This window comes from Pieris rapae, chromosome 19, assembly GCF_905147795.1.
Source record: "Pieris rapae chromosome 19, ilPieRapa1.1, whole genome shotgun sequence".
Taxonomy (NCBI): domain Eukaryota; kingdom Metazoa; phylum Arthropoda; class Insecta; order Lepidoptera; family Pieridae; genus Pieris; species Pieris rapae.
Genome location: NC_059527.1, coordinates 5722638 through 5749225, shown reverse-complemented (window position 1 = coordinate 5749225; position 26588 = coordinate 5722638). Strand labels below are relative to the sequence as shown.

General features: G+C 31.8%; 5 protein-coding genes across 5 annotated transcripts; 3 read left to right on the top strand and 2 right to left on the bottom strand.

Moving 5' to 3' along the window:
* Positions 1-171: 171 nt before the first annotated feature.
* On the bottom strand, positions 172-10090 carry LOC123689995 (protein takeout-like). The gene is made up of 5 exons (XM_045632323.1): positions 9656-10090; positions 9140-9231; positions 4838-4986; positions 4098-4231; positions 172-1064 (listed from the first exon to the last, which is right to left on the bottom strand). Exons 1-5 carry the CDS (start codon positions 9708-9710, stop codon positions 766-768), a joined length of 729 nt encoding a protein of 242 aa, XP_045488279.1. The 5' UTR covers positions 9711-10090; the 3' UTR covers positions 172-765.
* On the top strand, positions 6995-9050 carry LOC110995263 (sporozoite surface protein 2-like). The gene is made up of 2 exons (XM_045632320.1): positions 6995-7095; positions 7452-9050. Exons 1-2 carry the CDS (start codon positions 7048-7050, stop codon positions 8850-8852), a joined length of 1449 nt encoding a protein of 482 aa, XP_045488276.1. The 5' UTR covers positions 6995-7047; the 3' UTR covers positions 8853-9050.
* Positions 10091-13504: 3414 nt separating the features above from the next.
* Positions 13505-18146, bottom strand: LOC110995291 (protein takeout). The gene is made up of 6 exons (XM_045632321.1): positions 18064-18146; positions 16540-16682; positions 15911-16005; positions 15430-15563; positions 14672-14821; positions 13505-13683 (listed from the first exon to the last, which is right to left on the bottom strand). Exons 1-6 carry the CDS (start codon positions 18128-18130, stop codon positions 13529-13531), a joined length of 744 nt encoding a protein of 247 aa, XP_045488277.1. The 5' UTR covers positions 18131-18146; the 3' UTR covers positions 13505-13528.
* Positions 18147-20655: 2509 nt separating this feature from the next.
* On the top strand, positions 20656-22943 carry LOC110995265. Its single transcript, XM_022262341.2, has 3 exons — positions 20656-20745; positions 21111-21364; positions 21770-22943. The coding sequence occupies exons 1-3, from the start codon at positions 20685-20687 to the stop codon at positions 22820-22822; spliced, it is 1368 nt and encodes a 455-aa protein (XP_022118033.2). The 5' UTR covers positions 20656-20684; the 3' UTR covers positions 22823-22943.
* Positions 22944-23684: 741 nt separating this feature from the next.
* On the top strand, positions 23685-26196 carry LOC110995264. The gene is made up of 3 exons (XM_022262340.2): positions 23685-23889; positions 24082-24344; positions 25076-26196. Exons 1-3 carry the CDS (start codon positions 23820-23822, stop codon positions 26126-26128), a joined length of 1386 nt encoding a protein of 461 aa, XP_022118032.2. The 5' UTR covers positions 23685-23819; the 3' UTR covers positions 26129-26196.
* Positions 26197-26588: the final 392 nt, after the last annotated feature.

Genomic DNA, 26588 nt, shown 5'->3' with positions numbered 1-26588 from the left:
ATAATATGGCTTATATATTAATAAAAATATGTTGCTAAGTGCAAAATTCGACCTGTTAAGAATATAATGTTTTTATGGTGAGAAAGCAAAAGCAGTTTTGTTCAGGTCGAAAAACAGTGTTCATATCGTATGTAGCAACAAAAGAAGGCTTGTATAAAATAAAAGTCTATAATTTTAAAATAATTATAATTAAATCAGTACAAATCACCGTACACCGTACACTACATCCCTTATATTAGCAATATTTACAAAATCACGTTTTTGGCAAATTATCATTAAGTTATTTTAAGTTTGATAATAAAATGGATGTATTTGAGTACAAGTAATAAACAAATATCACTTTACCAATTTCCGTATATTATACAAACCAAATTTATTGTCACGATAAAATTTACTTATCATGTACTTTTAAAAAGTATATTAATTAGCAGTGTTACTATTCAGACAACGAAGGCCTATATATAAGTTTAAAAATAACTGTATAAACAAGTATGAATATGTACTCACTGAATACCAGATTAGTTTTTCCAATCATAGAAGTTTTAACCCAGAAAACATACTTTTTAGAGTTTATAAATTGTAAACATAACAATAATCCTATATCATATAAATTATACATAAATCTCTGATGTAATCTTAAAAAAATCCTCCTGCCAATTCGGTCTTAAGTTGCTAATAAGACCGACAGATGTCCAAAACGACCGGAGAAACTTACTAAAAACGAAATTATACTCATCATATCACAAACTTACAACTAATTAACAATTATGGGAATAATTCTTGATACGTAAACTTCGATGTTATTTTGTTCGATATCTCTGTAAAGATGTCCGCTAGACTTTTTTCCATGACTGGGCTGATTTCTGAGAGGAAGACTTGGGAGTTTTCATTGATAACCCTGTTGGTAGCTGGTCCCAATACTGGATCTCCGTCGAAGAGATTTGTCAGGTAGATTGATGAATCACCAACCCGTAGTTTCACTTTCATAGGTTCAAATTTTAGGTACTCCTTTCCATCTCTTATCTCTTTGTGGCCTCTCATTGTTACGTTGCAGGCGTAGTCCTCTGTGAAAGTAAAATTAAATTGTTCTTAATTTTGGTAACACAAATATACGAGAATTTTTTTCCTGGTATAGACCAGTGCCGAAGCCTTCAAAAATAGTAAAAAATGAAAAAAAATTACAGTAGGATGAAACCCATTAGAAATGCAGGGGAATATGATCAAAATGAAAGGAAAAATAAATTACGGTCGATCCGAGTTCGGGAAGTGGGAGGGGGGTGACTTTTAAGGGGGAAAAATTGTTTATCTTGATTTCCGGCGAAACTACCAGTCCTATGGAAAAAAGTTATATGGCAAAGTTGTAGGTCATAAAAAGATCTACAACTTTGGTATTTACAATTTTTTCACATAACCTCAAAATTTAGGTGAAAAATTCAAAAAACCAAGTTTTTGGTTTTTTATTTATATCTTTTTTAAAAAGTTTTTTTTTTCTACGAAATTTGGTGAAAACTTACCTTCTTATCAGGTATATAAATTATCTTAAAACAGCAATAAATAGGCATCTACAAATATTATTTACAGAAGATTCTACAACTTTTTCAAAATATTGTAGATGTCTTATTAAATATTAACTTTATTAACTTATTTGTTTGTTAATTATAGAAGTATATTTTAATTTGCAATTTTTTCGTTTATCAATGAAGCATGAAATCTTACGTTTTTTGAGTAATTACAGTGTAAATTTTAATAAATACCTCAAAATTGTACATAATTAAAAGAAAATTTTCGAATTTGAGGTTTTTTCAATTTTTTGCATTTTCTAATAATATTTCCTAAAGTAATGTATATTTTTTTTTACACCATCAGAAAGTAGATATTTCAACGAACAAAAAGCCCCCAAACTTTTTGAAAAAAGCTGAAATTTTGACGTCAGAATTTTCGATTGAAAATTAGGGTGCTTTTTTGATATTAAGTTAAAATGAGGCGAAAAAATAAATATTTTTAATCAAATAAATTACAGTATATTTGGGACATAAGAAGGTAAGTTTTCACCAAATTTCGTAGAAAAAAAAAACTTTTAAAAAAAGATATAAATAAAAAACCAAAAACTTGGTTTTTTGAATTTTTCACCTAAATTTTGAGGTTATGTGAAAAAATTGTAAATACTAAAGTTGTAGATCTTTTTATGACCTACAACTTTGCCATATAACTTTTTTCCATAGGACTGGTAGTTTCGCCGGAAATCAAGATAAACAATTTTTCCCCCTTAAAAGTCACCCCCCTCCCACTTCCCGAACTCGGATCGACCGTAATTTATTTTTCCTTTCATTTTGATCATATTCCCCTGCATTTCTAATGGGTTTCATCCTACTGTAATTTTTTTTTGTTTCAAAAATTATCGACACTGGTCTAGTATTCTACTAGTAAATCTAACTCGTCTAGGGTTGGAGATTTTGTTGCATTGTCTCATGTTTAATGTTCATATTTTACGTTTGTCTGTAATTTGTTTTCAATCATTTCCTAATGTGTATTGAATAACGTGAAGCCGTCACGATGGTATACCATTCGTTATTTAATACGATATACGGGCCGGGCCTATAGGCCCGCTGCAAATCTGTATTGGTGGTGACAACAACTATAATTGGGCACATGTTTGGTTAAATTTTTAAACAAATAAATATTATTCTTTCCTACAAAATCAACTTCCATCAAATTGATCAAATCTATACATGACTAGATAAATCGAAAACATATAAAATCTAAATCGTCTTAAAGGTCAATGAAATGGATTTAATGTAAAATTATTTTTCTCAGACTTCCACAATCAAGAACCAGGGATTTATTTTATTTATATTCTTTTACGTAATTATCACGCAATGTATATTTTTGTTAGATGTACTTAATATTTTTTGACAGAAAAATGTCAATCAATTATCTGCCATTTACCATGGACCCATTACACACGAGTACCATACTTAGTAAGGGTCATACAGCTAGTAAACTTTTATAATTTGTATTTGACGGCTTACAATAAACAACCAATCCAACCATTGCACCCTATTGCGATAATTACAATAATTATATTATTAATAGGTACGTGTTACAAGAACATAATGGCTATTGCTCGTGTCTCAATGAACAGTCTAACCTACATCTCGATACAAAAAATATATAATCTTTGCGAAACACACGTTGCACAAATAAACTTGAAATGTGCTTGCTCTAGTTTTGTACAGGAAGTGATACATTTTGACTAAATGTAAAACATTTGTAGTTGATGGAATTTTTGAATTAGTAATTCATTTGGTGCGTTAGGGAAAAATGATGAGAAAACATTTTGACGATGAGCGCGTCATCACAAAAAAACCGACACTGCAGTTAGATATGGTCAAGTCAAGTCTTTTTGTGATATTTAAATACAATTGTGTCGACATCACAGGAGAACGAAGAGCTGGCAGCTACCTCGCACAAAGAATTAGTCTAGCTATTCAAAGAGGGAACGCTGCTAGTATCTTCGGAACCTTGCCTAAAGGGACTCCTTTTAATAATATTTTTTAATAATTAAATTTTAAGGTTAGTTATTAGATATATTTTTAGTTTGTAATTGTATATTGATATAATTAAATGTATTTTTTATTATCGAATAAAGATAATTATATTTATTTAACTAGACAATGTGTTATGATAATACTTTCAATGTATTAAATACCTATTTCTATTGTTAGTGTTTAGCGTAAAAGATTGCCGCACATAAGTACACACTCGTTTTTTGTGGTTGATTTAATGGACAAACTTATGAACGTCTTAAGACGCGTCGTAATGTAACATTTTATTATCATAAAATACTCCAGTTAACTACTGGATTTAACTACTTATGTAAATTAGATATAGGTTTGATTTGCTATATACTAGAAGTGTTGGCCTTGTGGCTTCAGAATAAATGTTCTGATTCAGATAAATTTAGATTTGATTCCAAACTAATACATTCCGCTAGGTAGACAAAGCACCTAATAGCCTTAAGTATAAATAAACAGACGCATTGTTTCTATTTAGGCCTACGGGGTAAAATAAATTTGTTCTACACGAATAATACATACTAAAAGACCCTGTAATGTTCCCTCTTCCTTGGAGACGCAGGAGCAGTACTTGAATGTCCATTTTATATTTTCCCGCGAATTCTAATTTCGGTAGCAGCAGCTTGAAATCAAATCTGTTTCTGTTTAAATCAGATCTGAAAAATATAAACATAAAATTAATGTTGTTAAACAAATTGGTATTGTTTGAATAAATAATTCATTTTCTTTATAGCTAAGCCCTTTTATAAAGTATTGTTTATAATATATTTAGCCAACTAGATAAATTGACATATGAATCATCAGCGCCGTTTAACTAGATAAGCCGCTGTTGCGCTGGTATTTTTTTCTGCTTAACCAAAATTTCTAGTATTTTATCTTATTACTTTTGTGTTAAACGAGTTTGTAGCATATACCATAGATATAGTATTATATATTATTTAGTAGTATAGTGATGTAGTGACCTTGAATAAATAAGTAAATATGGATTTAAAAAACTATTTGGTTTTGGTAATTTTGTTTATCAGTCAACTATTAAAAATTTGTTTTTCAATATAATGATTTAGTATATTAAAGTCTAGCCAAACCAGAGGTAAATTGATATTAAAAATGTTATCGAATTATGTTGTGTGTTAGAAATATATTTTATTCGTTTTCTTACTTTGTCTATAAATGTACGCATAAGTCGCCTCTGCGGACGCCGCCGGACCCGAGACAGTTTAAAATACCACTAAATTAAAATTCTAGATATGATATATACATACTTCAATTCTGTTATCTTAAAGTTGCTAGGACCCCGGACCTTGACATCGTTGACAACCGCCGTCAACTTGGCACCTTGCGGTCCCCTGGCGAGTGCGATCTGACCCAGGCTCAAAGGTTCAATCCCAGGCACATCCAGCTCTGGAATACCCTGGAAACAATAGTTACACTTCTTATTGACTGATAATAACTGAGCCTCAATTTTATATTAAAATAGCAATACTTGAATCGCTTTAAGCTCTCCAGTATAAACATAATGAACCGAACCTCTAATAAAATAGCAATTATGTGACTGATCTCTCTCGAGCTATAATGAAAAATGATATTTTTTTTCAAAGAAAATTACGAAGAATAAAGAAATAATACAATCAGAAGCTTATTTAATATTATTCTAACTTCTAATCCTAATTCTGAATGATGATTAAGAAGCATATAACTTATATATTTTCTTTCTGTCGTCTTAAAGTCCTAATGGCATAAAGATTCAATTCTGGTTATTAATAACGAAAGTAATAGATTGGGGTCCTATCTTTTTGTTTTCGTTGATTCTCTGATTTGTTTCATGCAAGCACACACACTAAACACCGCTTTACACACTTTACCAGAAAGAGTAATTTAAACTGTGTAATTATAACAATTTAGTTTTGACTAACAAAATAAAATTTCACAGCTTATGACTTCAGTAGTGCAGTATACGCTTAGCGTTGTAAACTTTAAATTATATACAAAACTACTTTCGCACAAGACGTAGTAAATTAGTATAGTTATAGTCATACGTCGTTATATGCATTTAAGCAAGGACGTGTTTAATAAACAAACATAAAGTGCGAATCTAAAAGTTTACTTCTGAACCCACTTGACACGCTTCGGTCTTATGAAACTTACCTGACAATGACATACTTTCCAATTCATTTTAAAAATCAATTTACTATGTTTGCAATATTTATTGTACCATAATCAAATTCTATTAACATAGCTACACTTATATGGACAATGCATATATTGTAATTACTTCCCTTTTATTATTACTTTTATTTGGTCAAGTGCTTGGTTTATGAGTTCTAATGTTGCAGGCCGCTAAAGGCTCGTTTATGCGTAAGTCTAGTATTAATTATACCGTATCCTTTACATCCACTAGGCACAGAAATAAAAATATAATTTACTATTTTCGATCGGAAATCAAACCTGAACCAAAAAAGGACTAGGAAGTAATATGCTTTCTATTAAAGTCTGTGGAAAAATCTAGTTCAAATAAAATTTAGGCAACTTCCCAACTTCCTAAAACATATTTCAGATTTATTAGTGAAAATTTTAGTTATATATTCGTTATAAAAATAATATACTAATTGGTGTGTGGTTTAGTAGGTCAAGATATGTTTGGCATTACATTTAAGGGTTTTAATGAGTCACTAAACAGAAAAGAATAACTTCGTTGTTTCGTAAATTGTAAAGGATATCCTATTATAACAATTAACGCAAAGAAATCATGTATATTCGATAATAATCAGTGTTATGCAAGAATGCGTAATGGCAACTTTGTTCCGTTTGCAAAATAACGATTTACAGAAGTAGGTAATAAGTCATTTTACGCGTGTCTACAATATGTGATATATATCATTACATATGAAACAAGATAATTCTCACAACTTCGTCAAAGAATAAAATGTATGTTTCAGTTATTTTTTTAATACTAGAAACAAATCAGTAATGCAACGCAATCAAACGCTATTTTTTTATATTAAAACAATGCTTTGTTTATCTTAATAAATACAATAGCTGTTGTCAAAGGTTCGTGAAGATCGGCTGTCAACGCCACCTATTGGCTGCAAATGAGCATACCTACCGTACATAGCCAATTTATAATTCAATAAAATACCTATTGTATTTCTATTGAATCCTTAAACTTGCGTTAACAATTAAATATGACAAAATATTCGCAAACTGGGTTAAAGAAGGGTAAAGTTTTATAGTTCTCAAATGTCTTAATACATAAACAGACAAATAAGTAAACAAAGATTTTATTTACGTACATGTCCATTACACCTGACAAACCATATCACATACATAATACTACGTAAAACCTACGTGCTTTTTATTTAATTGATAAATTTTCAACAATGTACCAGAAGTAATGACGAACATTGGTTATCCTATCAGTGCCTAGCGCAGTATATAAGGCAACTATTTTGTATTTTTTTCAAAAAAGGACAATATGGAGCTGTATAAGATAGTCACCTTCATAGCTATTGTTATAATACAGGTGAGCAAAACTGTGTTATATATAATTTATCTTGAACAGTCTCAATATTTTTTTTCAATACTTCAAAAATACTAGATTTGATGTATTAAATACATAGATATTATGTTTTTAAGATCGTAATATTACAAAACAAAAATTAAATAAGAAAAAAAAATTAAACATTAAGACAGCTCAAGTTATTGAAGTGTTTATAAAAACATAAATATGTCTTTAAGAAATTTCTGTGATATGTGGAAAAGTACAAAAACTGTTTTATAAGAATATATTTTACGTTTCGTAGGTCACTGACGACTGAAATGAGTTACGAAATAATTTTATGATACAATATTTTTTATAGCTTACACGTTTACTTACAGACTGATGCTGGTGTTTGCAATCGCAAGAACACAGTTATCCAAGTCAGGGTTCCCCAACGCACTAACGTGACTGTTAAGTATCCGCCGATGTTGCGTAGTCCCGTTGAATACGTTCCGTATCCGTACTCAATCGGGAACAAACGTGAAAGACCTTGCTATAGATGCCAAAATTCAAGATGTTTCAAATGCAATAATCAAGTAAAGTCGCCAACTCTACTTCCCGGAACAAGAACAAACATCATCATAGATGTTCAAGGGTCAAGATCTAAACCTAATTCAGACCAACCGGTTAATCATGCATCTGACCCAAATCGGCGAGGGACTCTTGTCGTTGTCCAAGGCGGATCGGCTGCATCTAGTGACGCTACTGCATCAGCTAATGGAAATAATGGGAATTCTGCTGCCGCTGCTTCATCGTCAGCTTCAGAAAACCAACTTATTGCTGACTTTAAAGAAGAAGACAGGGCTCCAGATGGATCAATAAAGGACACTGAGGACATATTTATAGCAGATAACTCAAAATCCAACTCAAGTGCTACTGCATCATCTTCTTCAAATGGCGGACAAGCGAAAGCAAAAGCATCTTCATCTAACCAAAATGCACCTTCTAAGCCTTCTTCAAATCGTTCACCACAAAAATCGTCCCCATCAAAAGGCCCTCAAAAGCCTCGTAATAAACCAACGCAACCAAACATCCCAGATAATGACAATTCTCCAGACAATGACAATTCCCCAGATAATGGCGGTAACCCAGATGCCGATGATTCTCCAAACAATGACAACTCCCCAGATAACGGCAATAACCCAGATGACGATGACTCTCCAAACAATGACAACTCTCCAGACAATGACAATTCCCCAGATAACGATGATTCTCCAAACAATGACAACTCCCCAGATAACGGCAATAACCCAGATGACGATGATTCTCCAAACAATGACAACTCCCCAGATAACGGCAATAACCCAGATGACGATAATTCTCCAAACAATGATAACCCTCCAGACAATGACAACTCTCCAAACAATGACAACTCCCCAGATAACGGCAAAAACCCAGATGACGATGATTCTCCAAACAATGATAACTCTCCAGACAATGACAACTCTCCAGATAGTGGCAGTAACCCAGATAACGATGATTCTCCAAACAATGACAACTCTCCCGATTCATCAAATAATGACAAATCTCCAGACGATGGAGATCAATCGCCTGATAATGATTCCACAAAAAGTGGCAATGAATCAAACAGCAAAGACATTTCTGACAAATCGGATCAGAAAGATTCACCTACGGGAAATGATGATGCTCCAAGCGGAGACGATTCAACAGCTCCCGATGCAAAGGGAGCCGACCCAGGACCACCATCTGAAGACAATGATCCACAAAGCAATCCTTAGTCTTAGTAATATTTTAAGAACACTCCGAATTTTAAGACCTTTTACAAGTAAATTCAAAAAAAGGGATTTTAAGTATTTATTTAAAACAATGATTTCGTAGTCCAGATTAAAAATATGAAATTGTCGAAACGTATATCTTTTTGTTGAACTACTCATAAAAGACTTTTATATAATAAAAGTATCACTTCTTATATATAATACCGCATTTTCTTTTTTAATAAATTATTAAAATAGAAAAGGAATATGGTACCTAATTAACACTAACAAGTAATATGTATTTAAATTACCTTTTTGAGTTTGGGTCGTAATTCCTCTATAGAATTCATAATACACTTGTCCACATTGGGGTCATCTCGATGGCATATTTTTATATAAGGCGCTGAAATGACACAAAAATAATAAGTGAAAAGAATCTTCGGAGTCTTTGTACCCATCACTTTCCTTAAAAGGCGAGTAATACTGACTGAATACTATAAAATAACAGCATAACTTTAATATACAATAAACGTTTAAAAGACTCTCAAACTGAAGCAATATCAAAAAATTTGTTTAAATTACTTATAATTTAAACTAATTTTTTCAAAAATATATAGATAATAGGAACTATATCCAATCTGTTATTTTAACCCCAACTTTTGTTTTAGTTAATTTCAAACTAAATTCTCTGTCATAACTTATTAAGATTTCTTACCACAAGAAATCCGTGGTTTCGAAAATTTATCTCTAATCAATACATAAAATATATGGGGAATATTGAGAGCCCTAGAAAACTCTAATGATTTCTCAATCCATGCAATACTTACGTATTTCAGCACCAGCAAAGTGCAGAATAAACAGGACCGAAGCGATAGTCAACATTTCGATATCTTGCACAACAGAAGTGTATTAAACGGCGTGGACGACCGGCCGGCTCGGTGCTTCGACCGCCACTAAACCACCTTCCACCAGCCTAAGGACATGTGAACGTCCACCGATTTACCACCTTCGAAAACATCCACCTTCCCCCTCTAATGGTAAAGGTGTAAACGGGATGCAGGAATGGAAACTGCGTGATCCTGGCATCCGTTTTAGCACGAGACCGTTGCCAAATTTCCTATTGACACGCGTATAACCTAACGATTAATTAGACGTTACGTCTAACGTAATACTTTCAGTAGGAAATCATGTACAACGTTTTACTATTAAACAGTAGATAAGTGGTTGTCCATTAACTGGCTGTAAGGAATGTACAATATACTTCAAGTTATATTTCCCTTGTTTTCATATGATAATATATAGTTATATAGTTATAGTTATAGATAAGTTGATTATAATAAAATTTATATCTTTATCCATTGTATAATCATAAGCTTTATCCATATAATTAATTATTAGAGTTTCAAAAGGACTTATTAATGTTTACTTAATATAAAAACAGAAAAAAAATCTTTAATATATGAAAATTTTAATAAGCTCAAAATCTAGATTTACGCGGTAAATTCCTTTCACCTAAACCGCACGGGATATGGGTGTACCTATGACACTAATTCCGTTTCCTGCGAGTTGGGCAATGTTTGGTCAAGGCGAGCTACCGAGCTCCAGTACTTACGAAGATGTACCATTTCGCAAGCTTCGTGTTATGCCTCCTTCCTTTGATTCCATAAAATATTAGAAACCCCTTTATTTACAAAGCTTACAAAGTTATATATACATACGGTCAGATGATCTATGACATTGAAATTTGGTTCTTATAGGTGAGTTTATGTAGCCTCCTGATACACACTTTAAAAGCCGAGGAACTTAACACAAGGAAAGATTCTTTGGGTTCCAAATCACGCTAGTTTGAGTACGCCCGCTGAATTAACGCGGCTCCAGATATATTTACAAATTCTATTAAAATAACAATAAATAAAATCGTTCTGGAAGAATTCGAATATTATTAATTATAAAATTTCAAAGCTAACTTTAATATTGATTTTTCCAGAACGGAAAATTTTAAGACTGCAAATTACAAACAGGTATTGCAGTGAGAATGCGGTCAGTTGACACTCAGTTCATAGTTAGGATAAATATATTGATATTAAAATTGTTTTTTTTACGTTTAATAAATTACTACACCATGATTTATTTTATTATATTATATTATTGATTATATTTTATTTTATTAACGTTAAAAGACAGACGCACGCTTAATTAACTGCATTTTTAAGATTAACACGTTGATCAAGTTAAATTATGATTACAATCTATATGAATATTTATGACATGTTCTATATACAAAAATAGCCGTCAACGTATATATGTATATCTCGAATCTGTATTTTAGCTCATCATGTTGCCATGATAATTTTTAAGGGCTCAAAGACCACAAGCAATTTCCAAAATTTGACGTACATCTGATAAAGACAAGAATTTTTATTAGTTTTTACTACAAACAACAACTTGTATATAGTAAAAATACAATAGATAGTTCCCATAGACAATTTTCATTAGACAAGTCACAAGAGAAGACATCAGATAGACAAGCGCCCCAGCTCTGCTTACCTTGTGAGTTTTGACCACTCAGTCGATTTGTCGCTGCGACCGTAATTAGTTATACAATTTGTCTTATTCGGGAATATTAATCCGTGGTCTATTAAATACATAAGTTTTGATTTAATAAAACCTAATATAAATTAATAAGTGATGTTATTATAGTGGCCTAAGAACCTAGGAATAGAATCACCAATAAACTGTAGGTACAAATAAATCTGAATTAATGTTTGCTGACAACAAATATAATTTTCTTATAAATCACTAAACGTTAACAGGTCAAATTGAAGGAAGGAAGGACGAAGGAGTAAAAAGTGCTTTGCACTTTACATCTGGAAATGTAGGATTACAAAATCATAACGTATGGTTTTTACCTTAATTTTAATTTGAGTTAACCCAATTAACTCAAACCACAAAATAGTTGAATTTATTACAAAGATACCTTTGTAATAAATTTTAGATACGCCAAAAATACCTCGGAGCAGACTTCTCGCTGAAGGAATGTTTTGCGATTCTTTTAATTACCTAAAAGTAGATACTGTACGGTGATAAATGACGTCATACGACACTTCTAAACATCTAAAAAGTAAACAATTGTATCCTAATTACATAAATTTGTTCTTATATCGAAAAAGTGAACTTAGCGAGAATAGTCCAAGTCGTAGGTAATTTATATTAAAATCCTACCGAATAGAACGCCAATGCGCCTCGTTGCCATTTGTGACCGACGACTGCTATGAATGAATTTGCTATGGTGTTTGAAATTTTTGAAACGAAATTAAAAAAAATGAGACGTAATAAAATTTATCGTTGATTTTATGTCAATTTTTTTGTATGTGAAAATAGGGTTTGAGTTAATTAAATTTTTCTTGTATCATTACGAAAATATGCATGACATTATATACTGGCAAGAAAAAATACTATAAAGTCTTTTCTACGTTCTTTATACACCATTGTATTACCTTCTTACAATAAATAGGCGTAAGTAGAATTAACTTTTGCAACTAAATTATTTAGATCGGAATAAAATTTTGCGCAGATAACACTGCTCACAAAATATTGATTATTGTTTTACATACTGCAAATGCATATATTTAGATCCCAACTAATTTTAAATTAGATTATTTTAAAGTGATGAAAATATAACGTTTCTTAACCGACAGCGATTATCACGTCGTCCGCTATAAACGGAAGAATCGGGAGGATGCTTGGAAAGAAATCCGCTGTTCAATTGTAATTAGAAAACACAATCAAGGGCGCTGCGGTTAACATTCGGGTTCAACAAACTGTCGTATGTTTCGAAATTGCTACAAAGATTTATTGTTTTAATTAAAATAAGGCCAAGCAGTGTTGCCGTCTCTCATCTAACAGGCCGTAGGGTCCAACGGCTGTGAACGTATGGACTTTCCTGTCTTTGAAAACATCGCGAGGAAACTGGCATGCCGTTAACGAAAGATGACAGCCAGTATCATGCATAGGCTGATCACCTACATGTCTAAAATAATTAATATCATCATGAAACAAATACATACATCTCAAGCCTACGTAAGAGTTGGTCACTGTTTTTGTTTAATCGACGGCTACAATTTAAATATATACATATATATATATATCTAAAATAATCAATATCAGGTCCATGGCCGACGGTTTCAGTTAACATCAGATGAGCTTCCTGCTCGTTTACCCCTTGTTATTTATATAATTATATAATTATATAAATAACAAGACACAGACAATAAACAGATTAAGGAAGCTGATGTGTAAGTGTGAAAATTCCTATTTACTTTCACTATTTAAGTAGTATACCTTTGGACTCAAATCATAAACCGATTTTGAGTACATACTGTGCTTTTTAACGTTATCTCCTGTATCTTATTAAACGATGGAAAAGTATCGAATGAAGACGTCATATCAAAAGAGTTGCAGCTCTTGTAGGGATTTCAACTTAGTAAAAAAAATACGTGCCTTTATAAGTATTTAACTAAAACTACTTGATTTTTATAATAATTCATTGTGTCACATTTAAAATGCAACAGTAGGAAGTAACTTGCGAAAAAAATGCTAATTCAAGTCATAATTATCATGAAACAATCAAATTCGTTTCATCACCAAAACCTTCGAATCAAAAATAAAACACCAAATACCAATTTTATTTTTAATAAAAATTATGGCTTAGGAAAAAATTGGTCCAACGGTAACGAGTTAACGATGCGATTAGCTGTATCCAGGAGGACTTTTGCTGTGGTCTTCTCAATATAAGGCTTCATGGCTTGCAGAAACTCAACACGATTTTGATTTATAGCCTCGTTCGTCGCCTCTTCTGCAAAAGGTTATTCACGATTACAAACGAAAGAAAACATAAAGAATATATAGAAATATGTGCGTAACGGCACAAACAAGTTTTATTTATAATACGTTTAGTCATTTTTGTGAGCAGGTTAGGTTAGCCAAACTTTAAATAAAACTTTTACGGATGTTGTACGATAGCAGTGTTTTTGTTTTATTTACTTGAATTTTTACTAACTCAAACTATAACCACATATGGTTATAACCTAAGAAGGAAGTTATTATTATAAAACCACATTTAAATACTATTTTAATAATAACAATAAACATAATAAATTATTAATTTAACTAAACTAGTTTTACAGACCTAGCAATGGTATCCCCATATCGCATCTAAAGAAAGTTTACGTGTAAACACAATAGACGATAGAAGAAATAAAAGTTATAGTAATGACAACTAAGTTGTTACCAAGTGTGGACGTGGCCTTTCAATAGGTATTATAAATTAATTGTTAACATGGACGCTGGCAGCGTGGATATGCTGTTAGCATTAAAGTTAGATAGCCATTTGATCTAACTTTTGAAAATTATTGTAGTCACTCCATTTTTAGGTTCTCCACACTTTAATAAAGGTCAATAATGGCTTTTTTAAAAAAACGACAGGTTGCACTCCGGGAGTGCCGGCAGAAGTGAACAATTGAATATTAACGTTGTGCATTTTTGATATTTTAGAATAGTTAGGGAATTTTGTACGAATTGCTTTAATTATTATCAGTATAAGAGTACTCTGATTTATGTGGTAGAATACAATATTTATTAATACCGCTATCGTACACAAATATGACAATTTATATTACATTAAATACTTCGCGCCAGCTGTCTACTCTCTATCCGTCTTACGAATTTTCGTTTGACGCGAGTTTAACATTTTTTATCCATTGCAAAAAAGTGTACAACGCCCCTAAAGAAGTTTTCACTTAAAAAAAAACCTTAATCATACTATTAGAATAACTTTATCTTACCCAATGTTTTGTCTCCATTGAACAGTCCATACAACCTAAGATGATAGTCTTTCATGTCTATTTCAACATTCACACTCTGGAACTTGATATATTGCGTTCCATTCTTCTCATATATTTTGTTAGTTATTCGCATGTCAGCGTCACATTGTACTGAAATTTACGTAATACAATAAGAATATGTTTTATTTGTTATAAATACAGATGACCTATATCTATAATTGTTATTCGTTTATTTAGCTAAAATTCGAGAATGACTAGACCTGGCTGAATTTTGTTCTTGAAATATTTTTGGACTAACATAAATACTGAAAACGAAAATTTTCTAATAAAAACTGTTCCTAGCCGGGAAATATATTAAATCTTTTTACTTTTTATAAATAAAAATTGTCACTATGTCATATATATGTCATATATATATATATATATATATAAGGTCCAATCTGATCTGTTATAAAAATGTGCTAATGCTAACTTTTTAGTTTAGACATATGTGTAGGTGATACGAAGTTCATCGGGACATCTAGTAAAAAAAAATATCATATATCATTCAAAAAAGTGGGTGAAAAAAAAAGCCCGGGTATAACATTTGCTACAAACAAAATCATCATTTCATACGGCTTATAATGGTTTTACGAGTATTAAGTTACCTACAACCAAGTTAATATGTCATTTGTGAAATAGTCATAGAATTTTGTTTTGAGAGGTTTTGTCTGAATTTTAAAATTAAATTTTTTCTACATATGAAAATGATTTCTCACTCGCATCAGCCACGAAGTTTCCTTGACCACGAAGCGGTACCAGCAAGATTTGAGTGTCCAACTGGTAGAGACCTTCCAAATGTAGTTTAGGGAACCGGAAAAGGGTTCGTATCGCAAATGTATCTAAGTTTACACTGTAACAAAAATTAAGATGTATTTTGATAAGAAAAATAGTCTATTCTATATAGAAAAATATAGCAGTTTTATATAAAATAAAGCAATATTCGGAAAAATAGCTATATTTGCCATTTTATTCTAAACAAAAACATAAGTAACCTTATGGACAATATTTTCACAAAACTATCACTGAGATATCGTCGGTAAAAACGGAGAATACCCGGGAATAATTTACTAATTGTAAAATGAATACATATACCTCATTGAAATATTAAAACATACGTAATGTAAGCGTTATTAGAGTTTTTGGTAAGCAAATCTTGCGTTAATTTACGTTAAAGGTTATGTTGAAAAAAATACTTACTTAACATTCTTAACAGTGTAATTGCTAGCGCCTGATACTTTTACGTTCTTTGCTTTAGCTTTGAGAGGTGCCAGTTCACCGTTTATTGCTATTATCTAGAAAAGGATAATATTAATTAAAAGAACACTAAACAATGAATTACCCAACATCACTTGATATAATTATGTATTCCTAACATATCTACAGCTTTCTTGACTTACGCTCGAACCCAATAATTAATCCACAATCTCAGATTGTTTTTAATCACTATTGGTTTTCAATTAGACCGTGACAGTCGATCGATATTATATCTGCATCCCAATAACCAAACCCTACGAAGACAATCCATTTTTGACGACGGATAGAATCCAATATTTGGATTATGATCTATCTCGGATTGTCAATAAATGGATTGAGATAGGTCATTGGGTAAGGGCGTTAGTGCTTATCGCACAAAAGCCTTGGATTACCGATGGATAAATATTTCGGGTTATAACAATTTACATCACAATAACACAAAACAAGAGAAAATTAAATTTAAATAAATGAAGACAAAAGATTACAGTAAATGGTCGGTGTTATTGCTAAAATCGGTTTCTTCTTGACATTACTCACAATATTAAACTCTAAAAAAAGCGAAAAAATATTACTTCATTAATGTAAAATGGATCGATACTGGGAACTTGGAACTCCGGTATCCCAGAGACGAGGTGTGGTCGCAGACTCTGTACAGAATCCTTCACACACTCGTTGATAGTGCTCTGATCTCGCTTGCATATTTTCATATAATTCGCTGAAAATCGTTATCTACAATAATTTAAGTGCAAAAAGCCACATAGGAATATTATTTCTCGATAAGTACATGATATAAAAGGTACTATATAGGTATTTATATAGCAGTGGACCCGTTCTGAATACGTCTGCGCAGGATATATAATTTCTTATGACGTGTATGTTTTTGTTAAGAATAAACTTCTTCAAAACTAATTCACTGCTAAACACATTCCTAATATGTAAAGGGCATATTTTAAGGTTTTACAGAGGAACACCATAGCCGTCTCCATAGCCCGTTGAGTGACGCGCACCGTGTGTGGCTTGAAGTAGCGGCCTCTCACGCGGCCTAGACCCGCGCGCTCCGCGCCCGATACATAATACAAAAAGGAAGTCCAGTGTTGCACTGCCGGTAATCGAACCTACAATCTCAGGGATGAAATCGCACGCTAAAGACACTAGGCCAAGACTGCTCAAAATATGATGGTGTCATACCTATTAAATTAGGCAGAAATTAGGGGCCACCATATCTTTTTTAATTATCTATAGATGCATTGCAGACCGATAATTGCCTTCACAGCACTTTAGAGGATAAAATGACATGTCAGTCTCAAAATATTAGGTACGATGAATTGCACGTACTTGAAAAATTTATGAACACGTATGAATGGCATTTTAGGTTTATCAAATGGCACATACATCGAGTTGCTTGTACGGTGGGAAAGTTTTTAGAATTAAAGCACGTCTTCTTCATGCAAACTATTAATTTTGATTCATTAAGGGCCTGTTTCACAATGTCCGGATAAGTTACAAGTAAGCTATTTGTTACTAATTGGTAGGATAAATAGTATTTTTGCGTTTCACGACTGTCAGATAGCGCTATACGTCATGAAATTCGAAGTATCTTATTTGGAACTTTTATCTTTCGAATAATTTATGTGTTGCATAGCAATTTGGCACTTTATCCATACATTGTGAAACAGGCCCTAAATGTTCTACGAATCGTCCGTTAATATTACTATAATTAAATTTTCATAAAAAGTAATTCTCAGTAAATAAATGGTATATTTATTTTTCAATGGTCCACTGTTGAGAGATTAGAACTATTTTAAGCCTCACGAAAGCACAACGCATAACGTTTTTTTTAAGCACAACGTGTTGAAGTAAATTATAAATGAATTAGTAAGTGAATAGAATCTTTATATTCACTATTTGTTTAATAGTGCCACAAATTAAACATAAAGGAAATAAACTTTCTGCTTAAACATTTCATAATTCCCTAAAGAGACCGCACCTGAATAAAAAAACATGTCATAGATCAACTATGCTATCTAGCAACTTTTTATTCACCCAAACCTAAAACTAGATGAATCGCACATTCGCCTTAATATATATTTACTTACGTATTTCAAACAATAAGACTACATTTATAAAACAGAACACCACAAATATGTACGTAACACGTAACATTTTATCTAACAGTATTCTAAGACTGTAATTTTATATGCTGATTAATACATTATATACCTGACGTCAAGAATCATTCAATCAAGGTAAGTATTATGCAAAAATCAGCAATTTTTTTATTAGAAAATGGGACAAACGTATTATATGATTTCCGAAGTAAAATATTATCTCGCTAAAATCTATAGTTTTAGTAGTATCGCTATCGATAATCGGATAAAAAAATCGTTAAGAGTTTTTCGTAGATTCAATCAGTAGATTCAGGTTTTTATATCTATTATTTATATTTAACAAATATATTAAATTTTGTTTCAGAATTTCACCGATGTGTGTACACCATTACAATAATATAATTAATCTAAAATTAGAACAAGAATTGACAGCTCTGAGTACCACTCTGAGGTTTCAGAGTGTATGTGGGACCATAGACCGAGAAAATCAGATAGTTATTTATAAAATAAATTTTTTAATCTATTTTAAATATTTTTACCGTTTTTTGTATATAATGGATATTTTAGTTTTTTTACTGTGAGACAGAAGGCAAATGAGAATGCGGGTCTCAGGAAAGTGTACACTCTTCTCTTGTAGGTTTCTAATTCGTATCAAATTGGAAATACTTCTACTGGCAGCTGGTTCCACAAAGAGGTGGTGTGCGGCTGAAAGGGCCTGAAAAAGCGCTGTGTTGTGGAATGCCAGGCGTCAAGATAAAGAGGATGGAATTAATGGAATGATAGAAGCTAGAAAATTTTTAGCGGACGTAACCCACACCGAATTTGTATGAACATGGTCACGTGACAAAGCGTGAGTTAATTGCTTTGCCAGACAAAATAGTTTAGCATTAGTGTACATATTTCAACTCACAATCGGCTTGTTTTGACACACTTTACTAAGGCAGCTGGTGGCAAGTTTACCACGCCTTTGTAATGCTATATTTCAATATTTATTTGCTGAACGGGAACCATGATACTTAACAATTATAGTTAATTGATTGAACGATTATCATTCTTATAAACAATGTATGATTGTTTACTTTAGATGTATCTCGTGTAACTCAAATGATAATTATTTGTATTAATATGGTCATACCATATGATTTATAACATGTAAGTGATGTGCTGATCGTTAGTTGGTTGAATGGACTTATTGGATATTTTTGCATTCCATGTCGATTCGCTTCCTTCCCCTCCAACACCAAATCTCGGATGCCTCTAACTTAAAGAGTCTAATAATTTTTACGGTCTACTTTGCGAACTGACCAAAACTCTACAAAAACTCAGATCCGATATGGAAAATACCAAAGTTCTGACGAACCTACTCTTGGTTGTTTTCAAAACGTTTCAGTTTTGCCATATTCTGGTCAAGTTGGTAATTGCTGATGTAGTCATCTGTTGACAACTACGGATTTCACCGTCTTTTTAACTACTACATAATATAATTATAAATAAATAAAACGAACACACAAAAAAAATAAAACGTTCGATCCCTGTCTCAGTGAATTACTCATTCGTAAAAGCAAAACAAATGAGCAAAAAAGATGTTATAGTTTTGGTAAATTAAGTAAAACTAATAATTAACGATACGATCGAACTATCAGGAAGTCACTTCTTGCCGATCTCTATCACTACCATGTAGATCCAGCCACTCCATGAAGAATATCCAAACCAATTCAACTTAGGGTCTTTCAAGATCAGCTAATTCCTATTTCCTAATTAACCGTCAATGTACTTGACAGACAGCCATCTCCTTCCCGCTTGGTCCCCATTCGTATAAAAACACATATTATTATAAATACAATATGGTGACCTAGGCTTTCAATAATATCTTAAGACAAGCGTCATTAAGGTTTTAGTGTCAAGATCAATACTCAACGCCAACCTTGTATAGGATGAGGATATTATTGACTTCCGATGTGTATCGATCAAATCGTAATTGTACTGAATGTTTTATTAAAAACATTATTACTATTATGCATTTCTTATGTAAAAAATGATGGTAATCTCTATCAGTCTATCTAAACAATTAATTATTTAGCGAATACTCATTTGACTTATGTCTTTTATTGAAGCCTACTGTTCTCATCCGTTTAATGTTATCGCAGCTAAGTGATATTTATACTAATAATCGTGTTGAACATTTTAATATATTTTCATTCGAACATTATTTATTTATTTAAGGACTGACTTTTTGAAATATATGTATGTATATAATGCTTTTTAGGTAGTTATCCACACAACATTAGATTTAATTTAATTAATTTCATGAAAATATTTTTACCGTCAACATGATATTGGTGAAAAATATGTTGAGATCAAATGCCGAGTAATCTTAACATTGCTGATTTACAGGCGAGACTAACACCGCGAATAAAGCCATAAAATATACAAATGTAGAAAAACTGATTTCCGCTTTGAATATAATCAAAACCCCCTATTTTGCCGTATTATTAAAAATCTTATGATAAGTATAAAGGTACGTCACAGTATTTACGATAAAACGGTGACCTCTGCTCTGCCAAATTAGTAATCCGATCTATTTAGTATAGTGAAGTGGAATTGTCGTAATGTGGACTAAAATAGGATTTTTTCTTATATTTCATTATATAAATTGCGGGAATTCTCAAGGTATATGTATATTCCACATAAGAGAATTTATTATTTTATTACAACTGTGGTTTTACATGTGTTTTTAAATTTATGATGGTAATGTTTTTGTAGAAATCCGTTTCTTACGGTAATGTTTTGGATGAATTTTGTATTATACGTTTGTATTTAAAGCTTTTACATAACCAACTGTACCAATAAAAATGGCAAAAAGTCAAATGCAGAAATATTTACTTCCGCATCATATAAGTAACACATTTATCTATTAATGAAACCTATTGTGTATACACCGAATGTGTTAATTTTATATTTTATTTTTAACTTTTTATGTAAAGATGTATGTATCTGTTTTCTTTCCAAATTAATTAATAAATAAATATTTGTAGATGCCGTTACTAAAAGCTCACTCACTGTGAAAGAGGAGGAAAAGTTAAGCGAATTCATCACAAACGCCCTCGATCATTTCAAGAAGCCAGATCCCGTAGGCCTTCCCGGGGCAAAAATACCCGACCCTTATCATGTTCCAGAAATAAAGAAGAGCCTGCCTCTTGGAGGATCCATAGTCTTTAAAAATACTGCCCTATATGGCATAAGTAAATTTCGTTTGCTCTATGTTAATATTGAAGCCGGTAAAATGGAGGTAAACACAATTAGATACGTATTCAACGCTTTCTATCGTTATCAAATAAACGTTTTAAAGCAATAAATTAAATAATAATCTAATTTTTATATTAATAATAATTATAATTATAAGCAATCCAAGAATTCGGATTCTTTATACCTAGGCGCGAAGGCCACGGCCAAAGTTGTTTGCGATACCAAGGGTCAGAATTTGTTTATAGCACTGAAACCAATAACAAAAAATTTACCAAAGCAGAAACTAATTTTATTTTACACATAATTTAGAACGCTTTGTTTGAATGAGTGCATCAGGATACATTTTTTTGTAGGATAAATACTGCAGAATTATCTAAAATATAATAGTCTAAATGATTGATGACTGTAAATTTATGGTTTTGATTCAAATAATTTTTTTTAATTTCAGGCTACTGCTGCCTTATCAATTGATAAAGTACATGCTAAGGGAAAATATGTATTAAGTACCTGGTTGAGAACCTACCCCGGCAATTACCAAACCGATGTTGAAGGTATAAAATCAATTGCAACAGCTACACTTGAAGTGGATACAGACGGAAAAATAAAAGCACAAAATATATCAATGGACATAAGTTTCAATAACATTGGAGTCCAATTTGAAAATTCGGGAATTATAGCCATGGTTTTACAGGGACTATTCAATTCAATGGGTATATTTTTGTTCAATAGTATCAAGCCATATATTCTTAAAGATGCCTATACGAAACTAACGGAAGAGATTAACAAGAAACTTGAAATTGTTGCTGGTGATTTGCAATTTCCGAATTCAATATCACCCATTGACATGATATTAATAAAGGCGAGAAATAAAGTTATTGCACTTGAGAAGGATCCTTACAAGATAAAGGATTACAAACATTCTGTTAGTATTTTCCACGTAGCATTAACTCAAACGAGGCTTACTGGATTATCCTCCTTTTATCGTGATGGAAATACCACATTAAAGGTGGAAAATAATACAATAATAATCGATTTGAGCATTGGTACTCAAGATATACAAGGTTCCACAAATTGGAAAATGTCTACATTCAATGGATACTTTACAAAAGTTGGAACTGTGTCTTTTTCAATCAACTACGTACGAGTACGAATAATTTTAGGTCAGCCTTTGGACACAAGAAAACGACCTGAATTCATAAATCTAGATGTTGAACTTGGTAATTTACAAATACGATTCGATGGAGCAGGAACAATTGACTATGTAATTGAACTGGCCATAAATATAATACCCAATATTTTAAGAAATCAAATTATCGTCGCCATTGACGACCTGGTTCGGATTAAAGTACAAAGAGAGTTAAATGAAGTCAATGTGGAAGATCAAATTAAGGAATTTTTGCCAATAGTAGATCAATTACAATTAAAAGGACTTAGTCTTAGTAAATTTTTCCCAACTCAAGAAGAACATCGCTATGACGAAGACGATTTCTTTAATTTTTAAATTATCTATTACATACATGTATTTAAAACAATCCCACCCTATGACTTTGAATTTAGTCTATCATTAATGTGTTTCTTACTATTTGCTTACCTTTATCAGCTAGGCGCATAGTATTTACAAAACGAAAAAATATTATAATAAAATATTTTATAGTTTTTATTTATTTATTCCTTCAACGGTATTAACACATAAAATAATATTAAACGGTATTAGTACATAAAATCTGAAGTATTTCTAAGACCAAAAGTCTTGAAAATCATTTCGTTAGAGACACGAATTATTAATTTTATTTCATTAATTAGCATAAGCGAAGAATTAAACCGCAGACCTTATTTTATACACGGTTATAAATAGTACACTCTAAGCCATACTGTTAGTGATGTACGTAAAAAATATCGAACTACAGAGCTACACGCCCGTTACTTTCTTCAAAAAAGAAAAGCGTATAACTAACTTATATCTAAACGTACAGACATTGGGAAGTGGCTTTTAAATTTGTAATTTGGTTTTATTATGCCCTTGAATTGTCTACTTTGGCATCAATAAAATCTGTATGTAACGGCGGGAAACTCTCCTTTTCAAAACCTAAATAATAACAATACAATTAAAACATTTTAAAAATTAAACCAGTAAGGCTAATCAGATCATTACTTATTCAAAGTAAATTACCCATTCGACTCCCTTTGTATGCAAGTCAACGAAAAATAACAAGGACTAAATGACTCTAATTGGTATAACGGTTATAAAACAAATAAATTTAAAAGTTGTTTGGTAAGCATTAGAAATCCAAACCCACCTATCGCATTACCAGGTACAACTTAACCTATAGACAAAACGTACTGAGTAAACATCAAATAATTAGGTAGACGGGACGACAAACAAATAAAAACAATTAGATAACGAGCGAGTACGTAGTACCGAGAATTGATTTCATACAACGAAATAGTCTGATAAACTGTGACCCCATACAGTCGAGATGACCATTTACTAAGGGGATATGTTAACTTCAACAATGTGGTTGAAATTTCTCATTTTATACGCAACATTCAATTATGGAAGCAGTGAAGGTGATTTACATTTTATATTTGTGATGATTGTGATTTAATGTTGTGTGTTCGATGTTATTTACGTCGTATTAATAGAACGACGAAATACTTTGAGGTTACGTTAATAAACGATAAAGTATTCACAGCTAATAGCGCAAAACTATAAACCATGTAAGTTACTCCATATTTCAAGAATTGGTATTTTGTTTCTAGCTGCATCTCATGTCGAGACAACAACAGTATCTAAGCTTGCCGAGGGCGAAGAAAAGATGAGTGACTACATACTCCAGGTTTTAGAACACTTTAAGAAGCCGAGCCCAGTTGGAATACCAGGTGCTAAAATTCCAGAACCATATTACGTACCAGACATGAAACAATCACTTTCTGTTGGAACTATGTTCTTTAAAAACACCGCTGTCTATGGAATTAGCAAATTTCGCATTTTGCATGTAGAAGCTGAAATTGGAGCCATGCAGGTCTGTAGTTATTCTTTAATAAAAGAATCATATTCACATACTTATAATATTATGTCTAAAACTGGGTAAAATAAAAATAAAAAAAACACAGTTGTTAAAATACTAACTTAGAAGTAAAACGACACAAGTGCAATAAACGAGCTTACGTAAGATATTTTTATAACTAATGTAAGGAGTTTTGATAAAATTAAATCAACTAAGTAGTTTATGAAACCGTTATGATTATTAGCATTAAGAATCTTTTTAATTTCCTTTTAATGTCGTTATGTGCACGGGCTGCGCGATTATAAACATTATTTACGAATGGACGCAATAGGCAAATTATGGTCGTGCTTTTGAGTATCTGTCTTAGTAGTCGCTTGCTTCTGTAAATTATAATTAGTGCCAAACACATGTGTTAGTATAATATTAAGTTGCTTATACCGGTTTTAAAAGTGTATGTCCTTTTAATATTACCGTTAATGACCAGAAACGGCCTTCGTGACCTCAGATGGTATGTTTGGTAAATTCAAGGATGCATTTTGGGTTTAATTTTCGAAAACAAAGTTATGTGTTAAAATGTTTACAATATACAAGTCCTCGTAAAATTACGTACACATACACATAAACAGAAAAACAAAACCAAAATGTGATGTTTGGATGATTTTGTAAAAAAACATTTTTTTACTTACATCTTAATAATGATTGTAATTATGAAAGCAATTTTTTATTTTTTATTATTTTTACTTCAGGTACATGCAGCCCTAGCCATCGATACCTTACAAGCTCGTGGCAACTATACCATGACAACGTGGCTGAGTAAGGTTCAAGGACCTTTCACGGTAGACGTCACAGGAATAAAAATAACTGCTAAAGCAAACATCGGCGTAGAGAGAGATGGAAAATTAAGAACTCAAGATATCAATATTGATATAGAATTTAGCACCATAGCAATGAACTTCCAAAATGCAGGGTTCTTTGGAGGAATGTTACAGGGAGTCGTCAATTCTTTAGGCCCTGTACTTTTTGACTCGATTAAACCATATATTTTAAAAGAAGCCTATACAAAAGCTAGAGAAGAGGTTAACAAGAAACTCGACGAGGTAGCTGGGGACATGCAATTTCCAAATTCAATATCTCCGTTAGATATGGTCATCGCGGACGCTAGGAAAAAGGTCAGAGATTTAGAAATGGATCCTTACAAAATAAAAGATTATAATACCACTGTCAGTATTTTCACAGTAAGTTTAACTCAAACATGGGCAGCAGGAATATCATCATTCCACAGAGTAGGAAATATATCTTTAATAATGGACAATAATACCGTCATAGCCGATTTTGAAGTCGGGACACAGAGACTACAGGGTAATACTCTTTGGGATATATCAGCAATAAATGGTCTTTTATCAAGGTCAGGAAGTGCCTCATTCTCGGTTGAATACATAAGCGGAAGAGTAATACTAGCACAACCTCTCGACACTAGAAAGAAACCAGAATTCCGAGACTTGAACCTAGAAGTTGGTAACATACAAGTGCGATTCGATGGAGCTGGTACATTAGACTATGTAGTTGAATTTGCTGTTAATATACTTCCTAATCTTCTTCGATATCAAATAATGGATGCTTTGGAGACACCAATAAAAGAGAAGGTTCAACAGGAGTTAGACAAAATAAATGTAGAAGAAATGATTAAAGATGAACTTCCAAAAGTGGATCAAATGCAAGAAGGTGGTTTCAAACTATCGGCCCTGGTGTCCGATAAAAAGGAGGAACCGTTCGATGAAGATGATTTTTTCAATTTTTAATATAACTCATACAACATAAGTAACTTTTAATGACCGCAGTAAAAGAAATAAATGTATAAAACAAATTAGTTCGCGTTAATCAAATCCTACTTATCACCTTTCTAATTCTATTTAATTATTACATATGTTCATTACGTTCAAAATAATATTAATTTGATTTTTTTTATTAATGTCGTAAAAATATTTCAGTTAAGTCCAGTAGTTTTTTTTGTAATACGGTTAGAAAATATGCACGATTTTGAATGTTTATAATTTAATAAGATAAAGTATCTTATAAAGAACTGACCAATTTCACATTTTTAAGGTTTGTTATTTGCTATTTTAAATAATTCCTTTTACAAACAAGGAAGTTCCTTGAAGTTCAATTACGCTTATAGAAAATAAAATAAATACATAACATGGTAAATAAACTCTTAAGTTCACTAATTTTCGTAAAATTTACACATTGAAATGTGTTTTT

Excerpts from the sequence above, each read along its gene's own strand:
- LOC110995263 (XM_045632320.1), top strand. The coding sequence starts at position 7,048 with ATGGAGCTGTATAAGATAGTCACCTTCATAGCTATTGTTATAATACAG. Across the intron at positions 7,096-7,451 it reads TAGCTATTGTTATAATACAG|ACTGATGCTGGTGTTTGCAA; the intron begins GTGAGCAAAACT and ends GTTTACTTACAG.
- LOC123689995 (XM_045632323.1), bottom strand. The coding sequence starts at position 9,710 with ATGTTGACTATCGCTTCGGTCCTGTTTATTCTGCACTTTGCTGGTGCT. Across the intron at positions 9,232-9,655 it reads CTTTGCTGGTGCTGAAATAC|CGCCTTATATAAAAATATGC; the intron begins GTAAGTATTGCA and ends GTGTCATTTCAG. Across the intron at positions 4,987-9,139 it reads TACGACCCAAACTCAAAAAG|GGTATTCCAGAGCTGGATGT; the intron begins GTAATTTAAATA and ends TATTGTTTCCAG.
- LOC110995291 (XM_045632321.1), bottom strand. The coding sequence starts at position 18,130 with ATGTTACGTGTTACGTACATATTTGTGGTGTTCTGTTTTATAAATGTA. Across the intron at positions 15,564-15,910 it reads TACACTGTTAAGAATGTTAA|TGTAAACTTAGATACATTTG; the intron begins GTAAGTATTTTT and ends TTTTTGTTACAG. Across the intron at positions 14,822-15,429 it reads AAACTTCGTGGCTGATGCGA|TACAATGTGACGCTGACATG; the intron begins GTGAGAAATCAT and ends CGTAAATTTCAG.
- LOC110995265 (XM_022262341.2), top strand. The coding sequence starts at position 20,685 with ATGTGGACTAAAATAGGATTTTTTCTTATATTTCATTATATAAATTGC. Across the intron at positions 20,746-21,110 it reads AAATTGCGGGAATTCTCAAG|ATGCCGTTACTAAAAGCTCA; the intron begins GTATATGTATAT and ends AAATATTTGTAG. Across the intron at positions 21,365-21,769 it reads TTGAAGCCGGTAAAATGGAG|GCTACTGCTGCCTTATCAAT; the intron begins GTAAACACAATT and ends TTTTAATTTCAG.
- LOC110995264 (XM_022262340.2), top strand. The coding sequence starts at position 23,820 with ATGTTAACTTCAACAATGTGGTTGAAATTTCTCATTTTATACGCAACA. Across the intron at positions 23,890-24,081 it reads CAATTATGGAAGCAGTGAAG|CTGCATCTCATGTCGAGACA; the intron begins GTGATTTACATT and ends TTTTGTTTCTAG. Across the intron at positions 24,345-25,075 it reads CTGAAATTGGAGCCATGCAG|GTACATGCAGCCCTAGCCAT; the intron begins GTCTGTAGTTAT and ends TTTTTACTTCAG.